This window comes from Zootoca vivipara, chromosome 10 (genome assembly GCF_965207765.1).
Source record: "Zootoca vivipara chromosome 10, rZooViv2.hap1.1, whole genome shotgun sequence".
NCBI classification, from domain to species: Eukaryota; Metazoa; Chordata; class Lepidosauria; order Squamata; family Lacertidae; genus Zootoca; species Zootoca vivipara.
In genome coordinates, this window is record NC_142593.1 from 13,100,141 (window position 1) to 13,117,050 (window position 16,910).

Here is a 16,910-nt window from a genome sequence, read left to right on the forward strand (position 1 = left end):
ATATTGTGTGAGGGAGGGAATATTGACTTCAACATGTGATGTCTCGTTTGGTTGGAGATGCAAAATGACTGGTGCCATTCACTGGCTACCATCTGAACAACTCCAGGCACGCCTGGAGGATGCGGACCATTTGGATCCCTTCTAATCGGGATTCAGGCCTCACCATGGGACTGAAACTGCCTTGGTCGTGCTGGTTGATGATCTCCAGCGAGCTAGGGACAAAGGTGAGAGCTGTTTCCTAGTTCTGCTGGATCTCTCAGCGGCCTTTGACACCATTGACCATAACATCCTTCTGGACTGTCTAGAGGGGCTGGGAGCTGGGGGCACTGTTATACAGTGGTTCCGCTCCTTTCTCCAGTGGTGTTAGGGGATGAGTGTTCAGACCCCTAGGCACTCACTTGTGGGATGCCTCAGGGTTCCGTTCTCTCCTCCATGCTTTTTAATATCTATATGAAGCCGCTGGGAGAGGCACCCAGCTCTACCTCTCTTTTAAATCAGAACCAGTGAATGCGGTGAATGTCCTGTGTTAAGTGCCTGGAGGCGGTTGGAGGATGGATGGCGGCTAACAGATTGAGGTTGAATCCTGGCAAGACAGAAGTACTGTTTTTGGGGAACAGGGGGCGGGCGGGTGTTGGGGACTCCCTGGTCCTGAATAGGGTAACTGTGCCCCTGAAGGACCAGCTGTGAGTCATTTTGGACTCACAGCTGTCTATGGAGGCACAGGTTAATTCTGTGTCCAAGGCGGCTGTCTATCTGCTCCATCTGGTATGCAGGCTGAGACCCTACCTGCGCGCAGACTGTCTCGCCAGAGTGGTGCATGCTCTGGTTATCTCCCACTTGGATTACTGCAATGCGCTCTATGTGGGGTGACCCAGAAACTGCAATTAATCCAGAATGCGGCACCTAGACTGGTGACTGGGAGTGGCCGCCGGGACCACATAACACCGGTCCTGAGAGATCTACATTGGCTCCTAGTACGTTTCCGAGCACAATTCAAAGTGATGGTGTTGACCTTTAAAGCCCTAAACGGCCTCAGTCCTGTATACCTGAAGGAGTGTCTCCACCCCCATCATTCAGCCCAGACACTGAGATCCAGCGCCGAGGGTCTTCTGGCGGTTCCCTCATTGCAAGAAGTGAGGTTACAGGGAACCAGACAGAGGGCCTTCTCGGTAGTGGCACCCACCTGTGGAACGCCCTTCCAACAGATGTTAAGGAAATAAGCAGCTATCCTATTTTTAAAAGACACCTGAAGGCCGCCCAGTTTAGGGAAGTTTTTAATATTTAATGCTGTATTGTTTTAATATTTGATTGGAAGCCGCCCAGAGTAGCTGGGGAGACTCAGCCAGATGGGTGGGGTACAAATAATAAATTATTATTATTATTATGAATGATATGTGGTGGAAGCACCCACCCATTAGTATTACAACCTTAGCTTTTTGTTATGATACTGTTGTGCTTTCTACCTCACTGCTGGGAGTGCAGAGGATTAAAACTATGGTACATTGGCATCAGTCCTGGCATAGTAGCTGTTAGAACAGTAGAACCACATTATTGCTATGCTACCGGTAGTCATGATCACACAAAAATAAGTGGATTTTTGTAGGATATATTTGAAAGAGTTTCACAATGAGTTGTTGTAAATTGGGCTTGTTTACTGCTTGCTATGCTAATGCATGCACTGACAACTCTTTGTTCTTAGTATTCATACTTCCACACAAAGGGAGCTTTCTATACACTGATCTACCACAGGAGTTATGCTACTACTGGAGGGTTTCGTTTTATTAAAGCTAAATGACAGCAAGCCCTGAGAAGCACTTCAGAGAAAAGTGATTTATGAGCAGAATCCCAGTTGTCTACAGACTCTGAACTTGCCGACTACCACACTATAAAAGTCATGTTAATCAGGCATTCCTTCACACAGTATATACATGTAAATAGTCACCTTATAAAAGAAATTAGTTCGACCCACAGATCCAATTTTGCCTGTGTGATTCATGAAGCAAATGTTTCCTTCCGTTGCACCATAAAATTCACATATCTTGATGTCACCAAATCGGTGTAAAAACTCCTTCCAGATATCTGTTCTTACTCCGTTCCCAACTGCTAGGCGAACTTTGTGATTCCTTTCTCCCTCTTTCTGAAAGACATTTTAAAAACACACACAGACATCCTTAAGATGAACCCATCACATTTTAACCTACAGCATATTCCAAGCTCACATTTTTTTAAAAAAAACATTACAATCCAACAGCCGTCTTGAGTTCATCTATAGATCAGAAACCAGCTGCAGTGTGACCCATCATAAAATCACAACCAATTCCTCGGAGGTTCCTGAGGGCAGTCCTTGTATGGGATGGCTCCTTGTAGAGTTGGAAGGGACCCAAGGGTCATCTAGTCCAACCCCCGCAATGCAGGAATCACACCTAAATCATCTATGATCCAACCTCTGCTTAAAACATCAAATGAAGGAGAGTCTCCCACCTTCTAAGGGAGTCCATTCTACCACTCTACACCTAAGGCTAGAGGCAGACAATAGGAGTGTGTGTGTGTGTGTGTGTGTGTGTGAGAGAGAGAGAGAGAGAGAGAGAGAGAGAGAGAGAGTGTGTGTTTGTGTGTGTGTTTGTGTTGAAGTTAGAATGGTGAAAACACCATTCACAATGAAAATAAAAAATCCTTCCAGTAGCACCTTAGAGACCAGCTAAGTTTGTCATAGGTATGAGCTTTCGTGTGCATGCACACTTCTTCAGATACCAGATATCTGAAGAAGTGTGCATGCACATGAAAGCTCATACCTATGACAAACTTAGTTGGTCTCTAAGGTGCTACTGGAAGGATTTTTTTTATTTTGACTGCGTCAGACCAACACGGCTACCTACCTGTAACCATTCACAATGGTATGTATACTTATTCCCCCTTTTAGTTTCTCAGGTTTTTATAGCGTTTGAGAACCTGCAAAACCTCTTGGATTAGAGATATCAAGACCAAAAAGAAGTATATATACATCACTAACAATGTAACCTCTGTTTGAACCACAATCAGTTCTTAGGAACAGTCTATGCATTTATATACTTGACAACTTATCAACATTTTAATGCGTTTCAATCTGCAAAATTTACACTGCATTTGGCTATGACAAATTACCATAAGTGACAACCAGCATTTGCATTTTTAATCATCACTACCCCAACCTAGCTTCTTCTTGTTGTTGTTGTTTAGTCGTGTCTGACCCTTCGTAACCCCATGGACCAGAGCACCCCAGGCAACCTAGCTAGTTAGCTTTAAATGAGGGCTTATCCACACTTCTCTTTTGCTGCACTCTTTCCAGGCATAGTAATGCTCTTGCTTTCTTTTCTTTTCTGGCCTGAGCTCTCCTTGCGAAACCCCACTCTTTGAAGCTGAATAAGAGCAAATGTCAATTTGGGTTTTCTGCGGATTGACCTTTGCACCGATTGAGCTTTAGACAGCCGGGCAAAAAGGAAGTGTACATATGCCCTAGGTCCCGCTGTGAGCAATGAGATTGTAGTTAGTTGTTTCATTGGTTTCAATAAAGATTTATGCTGCAATTCTAAACCCGCTTACATGACAGAATGCCACTTATATGGCAGAAAGCCCTGTTGAGCACAATCAGATTTGTTTTTATGCAGACTGCACAAAGAATTGCATTCCTAGCCACAACTCCCTTTAGCTGGATCAGGGCAACCATTTTTCTAATGTGCAGAAAAGTCATTTAAATCATGTTGCTTTTTTGTTTATCCTGCTTATTTTCCTCCAGGCAATCAACTAAAATAGACTTGATTTAAGCACCTACTTTTAAAAGCACCTACCTTTAAAGGAATCTGATTCCTTGCTAATTTCAAATTGGCATGTCATCTGCACCACTGCAGCTACCCTTTGCTGAGGTCACTGAATTCTCTGTTATTGAAATGCAAATCCTGGTAACACCAGACTAAAAACAACAACAAAGACTTTTATTGTGACCTTTTGTTCAGTGATGAAAAAAGACCAGTAGAGAAACCCGCTCAATTCATACCCCTACAGAAAATGAAACTCTCTAGTAGCCAGTTTGACATGCAGGTAAACTTTGTTTCCATTTGTCCTTTTTATTAACAAAATAAAGCTTTGTTTATTGTAGATATCCCACACAAGGAGACATATTAATTCAAAGCTGCTATGGCATTGTTTGCAACTTTAATGATTTGCAAAATCACAAGTCCCTGCAAAGTACTGCAAAGTAACTAAACCAATTCAACACATCTCAATGCAGAAAATACTTCTGAGGCAACAGCCAGAGCCAGGGGCCAGCATTTGAGCATGTAGAGTAAGGAGCATGTAGAGTAAGGAAACAGACCTATAGACGCAAGTGCAAAGTTGCAAACACTGGAAATACCCTGATGACATCATGGAAACCTTCCACAAATCTGAGAGCTATTAAGTGAGCAAGATTGGGTGAGATGGCGAAACGACAAGAGTTAAGCAAGTCATGCAATTTCATGAATATCGTATTAATTTACTTTAGAAACTTTTTTTAAAGAACAGCTTGGTTTTACTGTTTATGTGAGTGGACTGTTACTGCAGTAAGGTAAAGGGGCCCCCTGACCATTAGGTCCAGTTGTTACCGACTCTGGGGTTGCGGCGCTCATCTCGCGTTATTGGCCGAGGGAGCCGGCGTACAGCTTCCAGGTCATGTGGCCAGCATGACAAAGCTGCTTCTGGCGAACCAGAGCAGCACACGTAAATGTTTACCTTCCCACTGGAGCGGTACCTATTTATCTACTTGCACTTTGACATGCTTTTGAACTGCTAGGTTGGCAGGAGCTGGGACCTTGCAACAGGAGCTCACCCTGTCGCGGGGTAGCTTGTTGTTGTTACTTACCTGCCTTTTACCCTAATATCCCATGGTGGGTTGCAACAATTAAAATACAATATTAGACTAATTGTATGCTTTGGGCGAGATTCATCTAAAGAACACCGTGAGCGGGAAGCCCTGCACTGGGACTTCCCTTGTGCAATGAGGCTTTCCCCTTCTCCTGTGTGCCCTCTGGAACTGACTCAGGGGGAGAACAACCCTCAGACCAGCATGTGGGGGACAGGGAGGGGGGTGTTGTTCCATCTGGCAAGCTATTAGCCTTGCATAGATAGAGCATTTGTAACAGCATGACACTGAATTCTATCTACCTTCGTTGTTTTAAATTATACTAGTTTATTTCTACTCTGTTAGCTGCCTTAGCAACATACATTATGTTGAAAGTGTGGGATGTGTTGTGTAAATAAGTAAATAACACAACATATTGTTGTTGTTTCTCCTTCAGCAGTTATGCTGGCCCTAATAAGAGGGAGGCAGCTATTACAAAACAAAACAAAAACAAAACTGGCCTCGAACCAAAGCTTTAGCACTCCCAATGAGACCTTGTTTTATTTTCTGCACAAACCCCATCTTCAGTCTGTCAATTGCTATTCTCAGTTCTACACTGAAAGAATATGCAACCTAAATCAGGCAGGGCTCATACTAGGGTGTCAACAATCCAATCTGATCCACACCCTTCTGAATATAGTAGCATAGTAAAAAGAATGGGAAACTATTGTTGGTAATTAGCACTGGGTGTATATAAGGAATTTGTCTGGCTGGAGTGGCTGTGTCTTCAAATATTTTTTTGTAATTCTTCATCTGCATAGCTGCCAAGTCTCCTGTTTTTCGCAGGAAACCCCCGTATTTAAACCTGTTTCTCGCTGTTATCCCGAATGGAGAAAAATCCCATAAATCCCTCAGATTTTCTACCTGCCAGGGAGTCTCCTCCTGTGCATGTCTGGACATGCACAGAACCGATTTTGGGTGCCACTCTGCCCATGTCTGGGCACTGGAAATCGGGCAGCGCCGGCACCGGAAGTTGCTTCTACGCATGTCCAGACATGCGTAGAAGCGACTTCCGATGCCGCGCTGCTCCCGATCCCAGATTTTTCTTACTGGGAGTTGGAGGGAATGCATCTGAGATATGAATTTGTAGGTGCCATTACACATTTTTATAGGACAGTGGTGAGAACCAACAATTTGTATTTCTCTTGCTTTGAACTTTCCTATTGTTCTTTCTTGATTTATCTTCTTAAGTTTTTACTTACTTACTTGTTAGATTTGTAACCCCTCTTCATTAACAGATTTCAGGGCCGTTCACAATGTAAGATGAAAGAGAACACATTTTTTCTGGATGTTTGTGCATGACATGGCAGTAAATGCTGTCAGTCCCAATATAGGCATTTCCATAAATAACTGAGGAATTGCCGTTTTGTGGGGAAGTTGCTGAGCCAGAAACTAACTATGAGAAGTCTGAATTGCTGTGCGTACCGTAAATATTGGCACCAAAGTGCAAATGCGTATCACGCATGCCATGGAGACTACATCTAACTCTGCTTTCACGCGTACCGTTTTTTTCTCCGTGTATAACACAACTCCATGTATAAGACAACCCCTATTTTTGGGAGCCCAAAATTAAGAAATTTTAAAATTAAGGAAGTTGTTGAGCTTTTTGGGGAAAATCGCAAAAGCAGTTGTTGAGCTTCTTTTATAATTTTGCTGAGCTGTTTTTCAAAGCCCCCCCCCTCCTTGCCAACTGTTCCTTGCTACCAACAAGACTCCAGCCCTCGTTTACTTACCGTATTAACCCAAATATAAGAAAACCCCCAATTTATCACTAAAATTTTCATTAAAAGGTTGTCTTATACATGGGAAAATACTGTACTTTAGAAGCAGGTAGATTTCTTTTAGAAGCAATAAGATAAAAGGAGGCAGGCTATCCTTTCAAAGAGTTCCCTGCCTCAATATATATTTGGCTGGGATCCTTGGCTCAGGAGAGATTTATGCATGCTTAGCATGAGTGAAATTCTTGCAGCACCCATTTTTTCTTACTAAAAATATGTTGACATTCTTGCAATCTTGGGGACAAATCCAACACTGTTTACCCAGGCTAGAAACCGAGATAGCAGGAGTGTTCCAACTCATTCAGAATTGTTAATGGATGCCAGAGTTTTCTGCCGCACATGTTTTAAGCATAGTTTAAATAATTTTATGATGGTATCTGATTATGTTTTGTATTGTTTAAAATTGTCTTTCGTAAACTGCTCTAGGGTCTCATTAGATGAAGAGTGGGCTATCGATAAAACTAACATATAAATATATTATTTTAATCGGACTTACCACAGGCTGCTTGCAAAGGTAACGACACAGTTCCCCAATATATTGAATAACTGTAATATTATACTTTTTGCAATCAGTCCAGAACTGGCTAGCTGAAAACTTCTTTCTTAAAACACATGTCGCACCTTGGGGGGGGGGGACAAAACCACAGTTTCAGGATTAACATTTGGTTGACACTAAGCACAGTACCTACTGGATAATCTTATTTAGTTCTAACATCCTTAAGAACAGATTTGAATTTAACTGATACACACTTGGTTTAATTGTTTAAAAACTCTATGTACATGTTGCAACACATTGGCGCAGAGAACCTCAAAGTCTTGGGGGCTGAATGCAGATCCCCGTACCTCTCTGTGTGGCCCTTAGACTCTCCTCAGGCCATACCTCTTAGTGTCTAACTTGCACACTATTTTTGAATGACTGGAATGGGTCTTTGAACTCTGATCATGTGTCCTGCTTGTCTGGATCATAGCTGTCAAGTTTTCCCTTTTCTCACGAGGAAGCCTATTCAGCATAAGGGAATTTCCCTTTAAAAAGGGGAGAACTTGACAGCTATGGTCTGGATGGCTGATAGTGGGGTGAAAGATTTTGCATAAAAACTAGGCTCCTGTAGAAAGGTAAAGTTTACATTTGTTGCCCCACCCACTTTCGCCTCTTTTCCCACCTACCACTGGCATGTGGCCTCAAATGGCTTAGAAGGGAATATGGCCTCAGGCTGAGATGTTCCCCACCCCTGAAACACACTGTGCCTTTGCATGAAGGCTGAACTTGGCCCAGTGACTCTGCTCTGTTGCCAGAGGAGAAGTGTGTTAGTCTGTTATAGCAAAAGCAGCAACAGATTTATTACGGCACAAGCTTCTTCAAACACTGAATTGGATGCATAAACAATAAATCTACCCTTCCGCGGGGCTCTTGGACGTTTTCACACTGCTGGCAGGCCACGACTAGGGCAAGTCCTTGATATCAGGGGAGCAGGGTGAACTGGAGTGTGCATTTTAAGCCTTTTATGGTTGGTGGGTTGTATCCCAGTAGCTGACAGTGCTAGCTACCAGGTTGATCACCACTCCTGAACAACATGTTTGGTGTGTCTTTGAGGTCATTGATTCTACCACAACACTCTTATAATGCAGCCATATTGGCTGCCGCCCTTCTGGGTAGTACTGGCAAATTTCCTTTGAGGTGAAAATGCCTGTTTACACAGAAACTTGCAGAATGCTATATGAACTGAGAAGGGATGTTTAATTTGCTTGCTGCTCCTTAGAGTTTGGATGCCCTGCTTATCCAACCACACCCACTCTGACACTTTTTTGTGCACGCAGGAGTCCTCTGCGTATCAGAAAGTTACATGGTATTAGTGTGAACTTTCATCCATTTTATGCAGAGCAAAAACTAAGACCCAGCTTTTCAGAGTAATTTGGCTGATTAGGAAAAAGTGAAACTGCAGTAACCCCCCCCCCTTTTTTAAACAGAAGATGCTTTCATCTCTGTCTTTCTCCCAAATCATGGAAAACAAATTATGCTTATCACCATATGATCTGCAGCCAGTACAGAACCATCTCAACAACATAAAGCTATCCTCAGAGGCCTGTAACTCAAGTCCTATGGGAGCATCATGTATCAGGTGGAAGGAGATATTCTCCAGAGCTTCTTACAGCTGCCCTTTCCCGTGACCCAGGGCTCTGACTCTCCATCCTTATAGGGCTGGGCCCCTTAAAAGTAGCTCTACTCATAAGCAATGGGGCTCAGCTGTTCAGAGAAAGCAGCAGTCCTATTTAAGGCTCAGTGTAGGGTTCCTGCTTGTCATAGGGATATTAAGGCCTGCTTTGTCCGACCTGCAGCCTAAGCTTCATTTGGATCTATCCAGCTGATACCTGCATTGCTTGCCTTGATGGAACCTAACCTGTGATGGAACATAACCTGTAACTTTGCATTCCTTCAATATGCCAAGCATGCACCCAAAACATGGACTAGAAGCTGTCCCCTGGCTAGGACAGCATGCACCGCCCACACATGAATTATAATTCTGTAATCATCAAGGGAATTACTGAGCTTCTCTAAATTGGTACCACAGCAAAGTGGCAGAATGAGATTCGAAATGTGACTTAAAACAACTACACCCCATTAATGTGTTTATTGGTTGAGGGTCTTTTCTTGGCTTATTCTAACTATTTCAGTGTAGAAGTTGATCATTCATCTCCTTTAGAAACACTTGTTATGCAGTTTAACAATACTGTACACACTTTCCATCAGCATGACTAAAGACTGCTTGGCTGCTTGCCTTACCCAGTTCAATGCATCCACCAATGCCAAGTAGAGAAGCTGCACTGTGGTAAAGGGGGAGAGTAATATAAATTATGTCATCAGAAGTAGCACCAAATGCCCATAATCCAGCAGCTCCTTTTAGAACTTGCAGGTGACTGATAATTGCAGCCTTTGGTAAACCTGAAACAAAGAAATAAAATATACACAAACTTTTTTTTTTCTTTCAAAGGAAGTAAACACTGCTTAATTACAAAATCAATGGCTACCTTTTGCACTCCAGCGTGAAATTTTCATCTATATGCTAAAAAAGTTTATGTATTTTGCACAAACAAATTGTTCTGGGATATTACTAAGTAACATCCAAAATAAACAAACAAACCAGTTGCTCCTGCTGAAGCCCATTCACTATATATTCTGCGAAAATATTAAAATAACAGGCAAGTAAATGCACTAAGAAAACATATTATTTCAAAATGGGATATTGAAATTTGACGTAAAAATATTTTATTGTTTGAAGAAAAATGAAATAATAATATATATATTTTAAAAGAAAGCTTGTTATTTCAAAACAATTAGCCAGTTTATGGAAGCTATATACTCCCTGCTACCCAGGTATATAAAACAAAAAGCTCCATCAATGATTCCCCCCCCCCCGAAACTATTAAAACTTTTTACAGATTGGACATCCTTATGTTCTTTCACCTATGGCACTTTCCTGATTTAAATTCAGGCATCGCATCTTGACATAGCTGCCAAGTTATCCCTTTTTTTAAGGGAAATTCCATTATGCTGAATAGGCTTCCTCGAGAGAAAAGGGAAAACTTGGCAGCTATGCATCTTGAAGCTATAGGCATCAAAGGTGTTACAGGTGTGAATTAGATTAGGAAAATAGCTTGGTTGGTGGAGGGAGGGGAACAAGCTGTTAACCAGCTCCCTTTCCCCTCAGATTCATTTGAATAAAAGAAAAAATGTGTGTGATCCAATCTCTGATATTCTATCACACATATAGTTGGGTCAAATTATTTCCTTGGAGCTTCACTTCTGGACCTGGTCACACTACCTTCTTTGCTTGAATTATAAAGTTGTAAATTTTTAGGCAAATGATGCTTTTGCAAATTCTATATGCAGCATGAATTAAACTGACTTGCGCTTCAACCTGATCCTGGAAGATGTGAGGGACCATGCACACAAGTGCGGCTTTAAATGTATGAAAAATTAAGATTTAAGCACTTGACACTTGGTTTCAATAACACAAGTTAAAAACCGGGGTGGGTGGGTGTGCTACATCATTGATCAGGAAATATTATGGGTAATGGAGATAAGACATGTTCTGCAAGCATCAAAGAAGAAAAAGAAAAGGTATCTATAATATTGGTATATGACAGAGACACACAAATTAGCCTTTGCTGTTAATCAAAATGAAATGAAAAGATGACAAATAGGGCCTCTTAAATAATATTTAATACAAAAATAATTGTAAAATTTAACAAATAACAATAATACTATGAGTGAAACATTTTGTTTTTAATCAGCTATATAATGTTGCTTTTCATGTCCTCTGATAAGGAGTGTTTCAAAACAAGCACATAAAGATCTTAGCTTCTTAGCATCTGTACCAATGGCAACAAACCTGGCCATCTGCTTCAAAACTAAAGGGCTAGTTAGTAACTTAATCCTATTTTCTTTCTCCACAATGACCTGTAAGCTCAGCAAGCTTGGACAGGAAACATTTCATAACAGATGTATAACAACATGCTAAGGAAGGAGATTATAAAGCTCACAAAGCCAAATTCCAAAGCTACGTCACATGATCAGAAAATATGCTGCCATTTGTTCCAGTGTTCAAAGTAGAATTACGGTAGTAGGTGGTGGATGTTGTTTTGCAATATGAAAAGGTAAAACAAAAAGTAGTTGTTTCTTTAAGGAGTAAGTTTAATGCCCTGGCCATCTGGAAAAACTGAAAAGCTTACTACTATATAGGTTTATGGGGTCAGAAGTATACAGTAGGCAGCTGGCCTTTAAATAGAAAGAAAGAAAAGTTTTAACTGTTTTGCAAGCCAAGAGCTTTTCCAGGTTGGGCCCTCCCATATCAGTGTAGATTTGTAGTGTGTTTGCACTAGGTTAATCATTAAACAAACAGAAAACCAGAAAAAGCACAATCACTTCTGAGTGTGTATCAAAAACCTTTATAGAATGTTGTACCTGTTGTTCCAGAGGTAAAAATGTAGAGGTGAGGATCCTTCACGTTATTAGCAACACAGAGATTAACTGGTACAGGATCATCAGAGACAACTTCCAGCTTGTCCAAAATGGTATTAACATGTGGCAATGTGGATTCTTTCGCCATCACCCAAATCCTGATATTTTCTTGGAGGCTAGGAAGAATTTCCTCCAAGGTTCCAAGCATATCTAAAAAATAATATTGCAGCATATTAAATACAATACTGGATTCAATAACCATATATCAGTAGTGAAATGCCTGTCAAGATTGGAGACTGGGGCAGGAAGCAGGTCAGGTATGTGTCCCAGATTACAATCTTCAACAGAACCCAAAAGGAGCCACTGAGAACAAAATATACTATCATCTAAAAAGCATCATTCTGCTTTTCATTTCTTCACTGCACTAGGGTATGAGAAAGACATGATATTTAGCCTCACGCAACACTAATCCAAAGTTTGACAAAAGGGTAACTAAGCTATGCCTTCCCCCAGATGTTGTCGGACTACTTGACCATTAGCTATGCTGGCTGGAGCCAATGGGATCCCACAAATTTATCAGGGCCATGGGATAGCACATGTCACGGCTTAAAAATTAGCTACTTTTTCTTTCATTCAAAAAAGGAACTAAGTCAGCATGAGTCAGCGGCCTTCAATGAATTGGCAAAGCCTGGGTGACTCATGCATGTGTATACCGTATTTTTCGCTCCATAAGACGCACTTTTCCCCTCCTGAAAAAGGAAGGGAAAATGTCTGTGCGTCTTAGGGAGCGAAGGCACTAGATGGCAGCGGGATCCCTTGGCTGCCGCTGCAGTCGCGAGCGGAGGGATGCCTCTGCCACTGGAACCATGGCTCCCATCAGCAGCAGAGGAACGAGTAGCCCGAAAGCAGCCCTTTCGGGCTGCTCCTTCCTCCGCCGCAACCGCCAACAGTGGCAAAGGGGCAGGGGAAGAATGAGCAGCCCGAAGACAGCCCTTTCGGGCCGCTCATCCCTCTGCCGCTTGCAAGAGCTGGCATAGGAGCTGCGGTTGGGAGAGGCACAGCGCAGCGCCTCTCCCAACCGCTCCTCCTGTGCCTGCCCCAGCGAGATGCGGCAGCAGGACCGGTTGTTTATTAACTAGTTTAGTACAACAAATGATTCAGAATATTTTTTTTCTTGTTTTCCTCCTCTAAAAACTAAGTGTGTCTTATGGTCGGGTGCATCTTATGAAGCGAAAAAATATAGGCTGGTCTGTTTGGGTGTTTGTGGTGGTTGGTTGGGTAGAAAGCTGGTTGCGTTTGATGTGTAAAGTTGTTGGTCGTGGTTGGAGAAGTTTTTGCTTTTGTAATAAAAGCAGCATTCTGCAAAGTACTCTTTTTTTTCAAGGACTCTTTGTGCCAACTAGGGTCCGAGGACCAGGCAAAGGAGGTCAGAACCTTTTGCTTTTTTCAAACACTGACAGCACACAGCACACACACATCCCTGCTTCTCCTCTGATGTGGCTGTGAAGAGGCAATCAGAGGATTCTACTTGGCAGATCTTAAATATAAGCTCGATTTGTACTGGGAGAGGTGGTTTTGTCAAGTATCATTGTCCCAAGTGGTTTAGGCTTTAAATGTTAACAAACCCCTGAACTTGCCTTATTGTCTAATTAAGATGTGCCAGGGCACATCTTTCAAAACTGAATCAATACCTCTACAGCTGGGTGTCCCACTAAGCACTCTAGCAGCTGCATTTTCAACAGGCTGTAGCTTGCAAACCAGACGTAAGGGTAGCCCCATGTACAGTATGCCGAGGGGATCCAACAACTTTAGCAGGGCCATGGATTAGCTAGTCCTGGCTTAGCATTATGGGGGAAAGCACATGAACACACATGCACGTGTTTGTGTGTGTGTGTGCGCGCACACACACACACACACACACCTGCTTCTCCTCTGATGTGGCTGTGAAGAGGCAATCAGAGGATTCTACTTGGCAGATCTTAAATACAGGGGACCCTCCGGATACAAACTTAATTCATTCCAGGGGTCCGTTCACACCTCGAAAATAATGTAAATAGAGGTGCGCTTCTGCGCATGCACACAGCGCGATGGAGTGCTTCCGTGCATGTGTGTGTGGGCGAAACCCAGAAGTATACACTTCTGGGTTTGCTGTGGCCATAACCCGAAGATTCCATAACCAGAGGGATATGTAAGTAGAGGTATGACTGCATAGCTGTCAAGTTCTCCCTTTTTAAAAGGGAAGTTCCCTTATGCTGAATAGGCTTCCTCGCGAGAAAAGGGAAAACTTGACAGCTATGTATGACTGTATAAGCTCGGTTTGTACTGGGAGAGGTGGTTTGCTAGGTATCCTTGTCCCAACTGGTTTGGGCTTTAAATGTTAACAACAAAACCCTGAACTTGCCTTAATGTCCAATTAAGATGTGCCACATCTTTCAAAACTGACACAGTACAGTGGAACCTCGGTTTATGAACACCTCAGTTTACGAATTTTCGGTTTACGAACGCCGCAGACCCATCTGGAACGGATTAATTCACTTTCCATTACTTTCAATGGGAAAGTTCGCTTCAGTTTATGAACGCTTCAGTTTATGAACAGACTTCCGGAACCAATTACACCCATGCTTCGGGTTAAGTAGGCTTCAGATTGAGTACTCCGCGGACCAGTCTGGAACGGATTAATCCACTTTCCATTAGTTTCAAAAGTTTTGAAAGTTCGCTTCAGTTTATGAACGCTTCAGTTTATGAACAGACTTCCAGAACCAATTGTGTTCATAAACCGAGGTACCACTGTACCTCTACAGCTGGGTGTCCCACTAAGCACTCTAGCATTTTCAACTGGCTGTAACTTGCAAACCAGATGCAAGGGTAGCCCCATATACAGCACATTACTGTAGTCTAGTTGGGAGGTTACCAATGTATGGACCATCTGTGCAAAGCTCTCAGTGTATAAAACTGGTTTTAGATAGAACACCAACCCAAGCTGGTAATGGGTGCTTTGAGCCACTGAGGCCACCTGGGCTTCTAATGAAAACAATGAATCTAAAAGAAGCCCCAAATCACACACCTGCTCCTTCATATGGAATACAACCCGATCTAGAACTGGTACACAATTCGGTTTCCAGACAAGGCCACTATCTTGTCAGGATTAAGTGACAGTTTATTAAGAACATATTGTCCCTCCAGATTCAGATGTTACAGAGAAATAGAGATTGCCACCGTCAGTACACCAGTGACATCTTGGCCCATAGCTCCTAATGACACCCCCAGTGACTTCATATGGACATTAGATAGTACTGGGGACAAAAGCATGCCCTATGGCACACCACAGAGGGTCAAGGCACAGTCACCCAAAAACATTTTCTGGAATCAATCCTATAAGCAGAACTGAACCCACCATAAAATGGGGCACTCATCCTGTGACTCAGTGACATCCCAGGAGCATAGCTGCCAAGTTTCCCCTTTTCTCACGAGGAAGCCTATTCAGCATAAGGGAATTTCCCTTAAAAAAAGGGAAAACTTGGCAGCTATGCCCAGGAGGATACCACGATCAACAGTATCAAAACCTGCTGGAAGTACATAGAGTTCATAAAGAATCGGCAGATTGCAGCTGCTCCCATTCTCTTGATAGAATAGCATTTCAATGATGCCTAGTGATTATGTTTCCATATCATCTTACATCACTTCCTAAAAGTACAGTACTTTTCAAAGCAAGTTAAATTTGTTAAATAAAATCCATTTCCCCCAATTCTAAACACACATTAGTTTCTCCTTACTTTTTTCAGAATGAATTTCATCAATGCAAGAACTTACTCCCATTAATCTTTAATTTAAGACAGATGCATTCATCTGGTAATATGTAGGCTAATAGAACTTTCAGAAGAAAGACTTTTAAAGCAAAATATTAAACTGAAACATGCTAAAAGAATAAACAATCCAAGTACAACTCCAGATGTCATTCATTTCTACTTCAGTTTCAGCATAATTTTTTAGAGTACAGTCTCACAGTGATCCTATAAAAGTCAATTCAGTAATTTTTGTGGAGATTCAACAATATTTACAGAACTGTTCCTTACAAAACAAATTGAATTATCTAGTGATTTTAAAAAATGCACACATGTTCTCCATACTTGGCTCTTGTTCTTAATAACTATCTCATAGAATAGAGCGTCACCCTCCATGTGAGCACGACAAAACAAGACACAAGTCTATTTACCATATGCAACAAATGACATATGGAATTTGTACAATGTTCACAAGGAATTAACCACCATGCAAGACCATCTTTAGTCTTGTGTTAAGTGGTCAAAGAGGCAATGATCAGGATTCTTGAAATACAATAAATCTTCCAGAGAGTTTTTACTAGTGACATTTTACAGAAATCTTTAGCGTCAACTAAACTTGGATTTAAAAATTATGTTATTCATGTGTCTACTACCAGTATGTGATAATCCATATGTATATGCCTATATATATCAGCTATTTCAGGAAAACATGTTATACATTCTTAGGACCACAATGCCCCAAGGACCACCTCTTCTCATATGAACCAACCTGGACCCTGCAATCATCATCTGAGGCCCTTTGTCATCTTCCATTCCATCTGAGGGCAGGAGGGCAGCAACACAAGAACAGGCCTTTTCTGTGGTAGCTCCCTGTTTCTGGAATGCTCTCCCCAAGGAGGCTCGCCTGGTGCCTTCATTACAAGTCGTTAGGCACCAGGTGAAAACGTTTTTCTTCAACCAGGCATTTGGCTGATTAACATTCTATGGCTTTTTAAATGTATTCGTGGGAGGGGTTTATTGGTTTGTTTTTGTTTTATTCTGTATTTTGAATTCTTAATTTGTTTTTTTCTGTTGTGAACCGCCCTAGGATCTTCCGATGAAGTGTGGTATGCAAATTTAATAAATAATAATAAGTAATTCTCAAATACTTATGCCTGTCAGTGGAAATCAGCACATACTGTTTTCAATAATCAAGATCCTTATTGATCACTGTATTCTTTCCCACTTGGTAATTCTGCATCAGGGAGAGGCTTTCATATTTGAAGGGAACAATGTTGGGAGTCTGCAAAGCTTCTAGGAAACTTTCTTTAAGAGGTTGGGTGATGGCAGATAATTAGGACACCCAAACTTTTATAGCACCTTGGAAGAGTTTATTTATTCTTTATTTGTAGTCTACCCTTCTCACAAGAGTTCCAGAGTAGCAGACGATAACATTATAAATCATAACTGATAAATCAAATCAAAGAGCATCATAAAATTAA

At 41.8% G+C, this 16,910-nt stretch overlaps 1 protein-coding gene across 1 annotated transcript in view; it reads right to left on the reverse strand.

Moving 5' to 3' along the window:
* The window catches only part of SLC27A6 (solute carrier family 27 member 6), a 43,407-nt gene that overhangs the window by 19,683 nt on the left and 6,814 nt on the right, over positions 1–16,910 (reverse strand). The window contains exons 2-5 of the mRNA XM_035100003.3: positions 11,651–11,857; positions 9,470–9,628; positions 7,187–7,311; positions 1,943–2,137 (exon numbers count right to left, since the gene is read on the reverse strand). Coding sequence (XP_034955894.1) covers positions 1,943–2,137; positions 7,187–7,311; positions 9,470–9,628; positions 11,651–11,857 — 686 coding nt within the window. The remainder of the gene's footprint in view (positions 1–1,942; positions 2,138–7,186; positions 7,312–9,469; positions 9,629–11,650; positions 11,858–16,910) is intronic.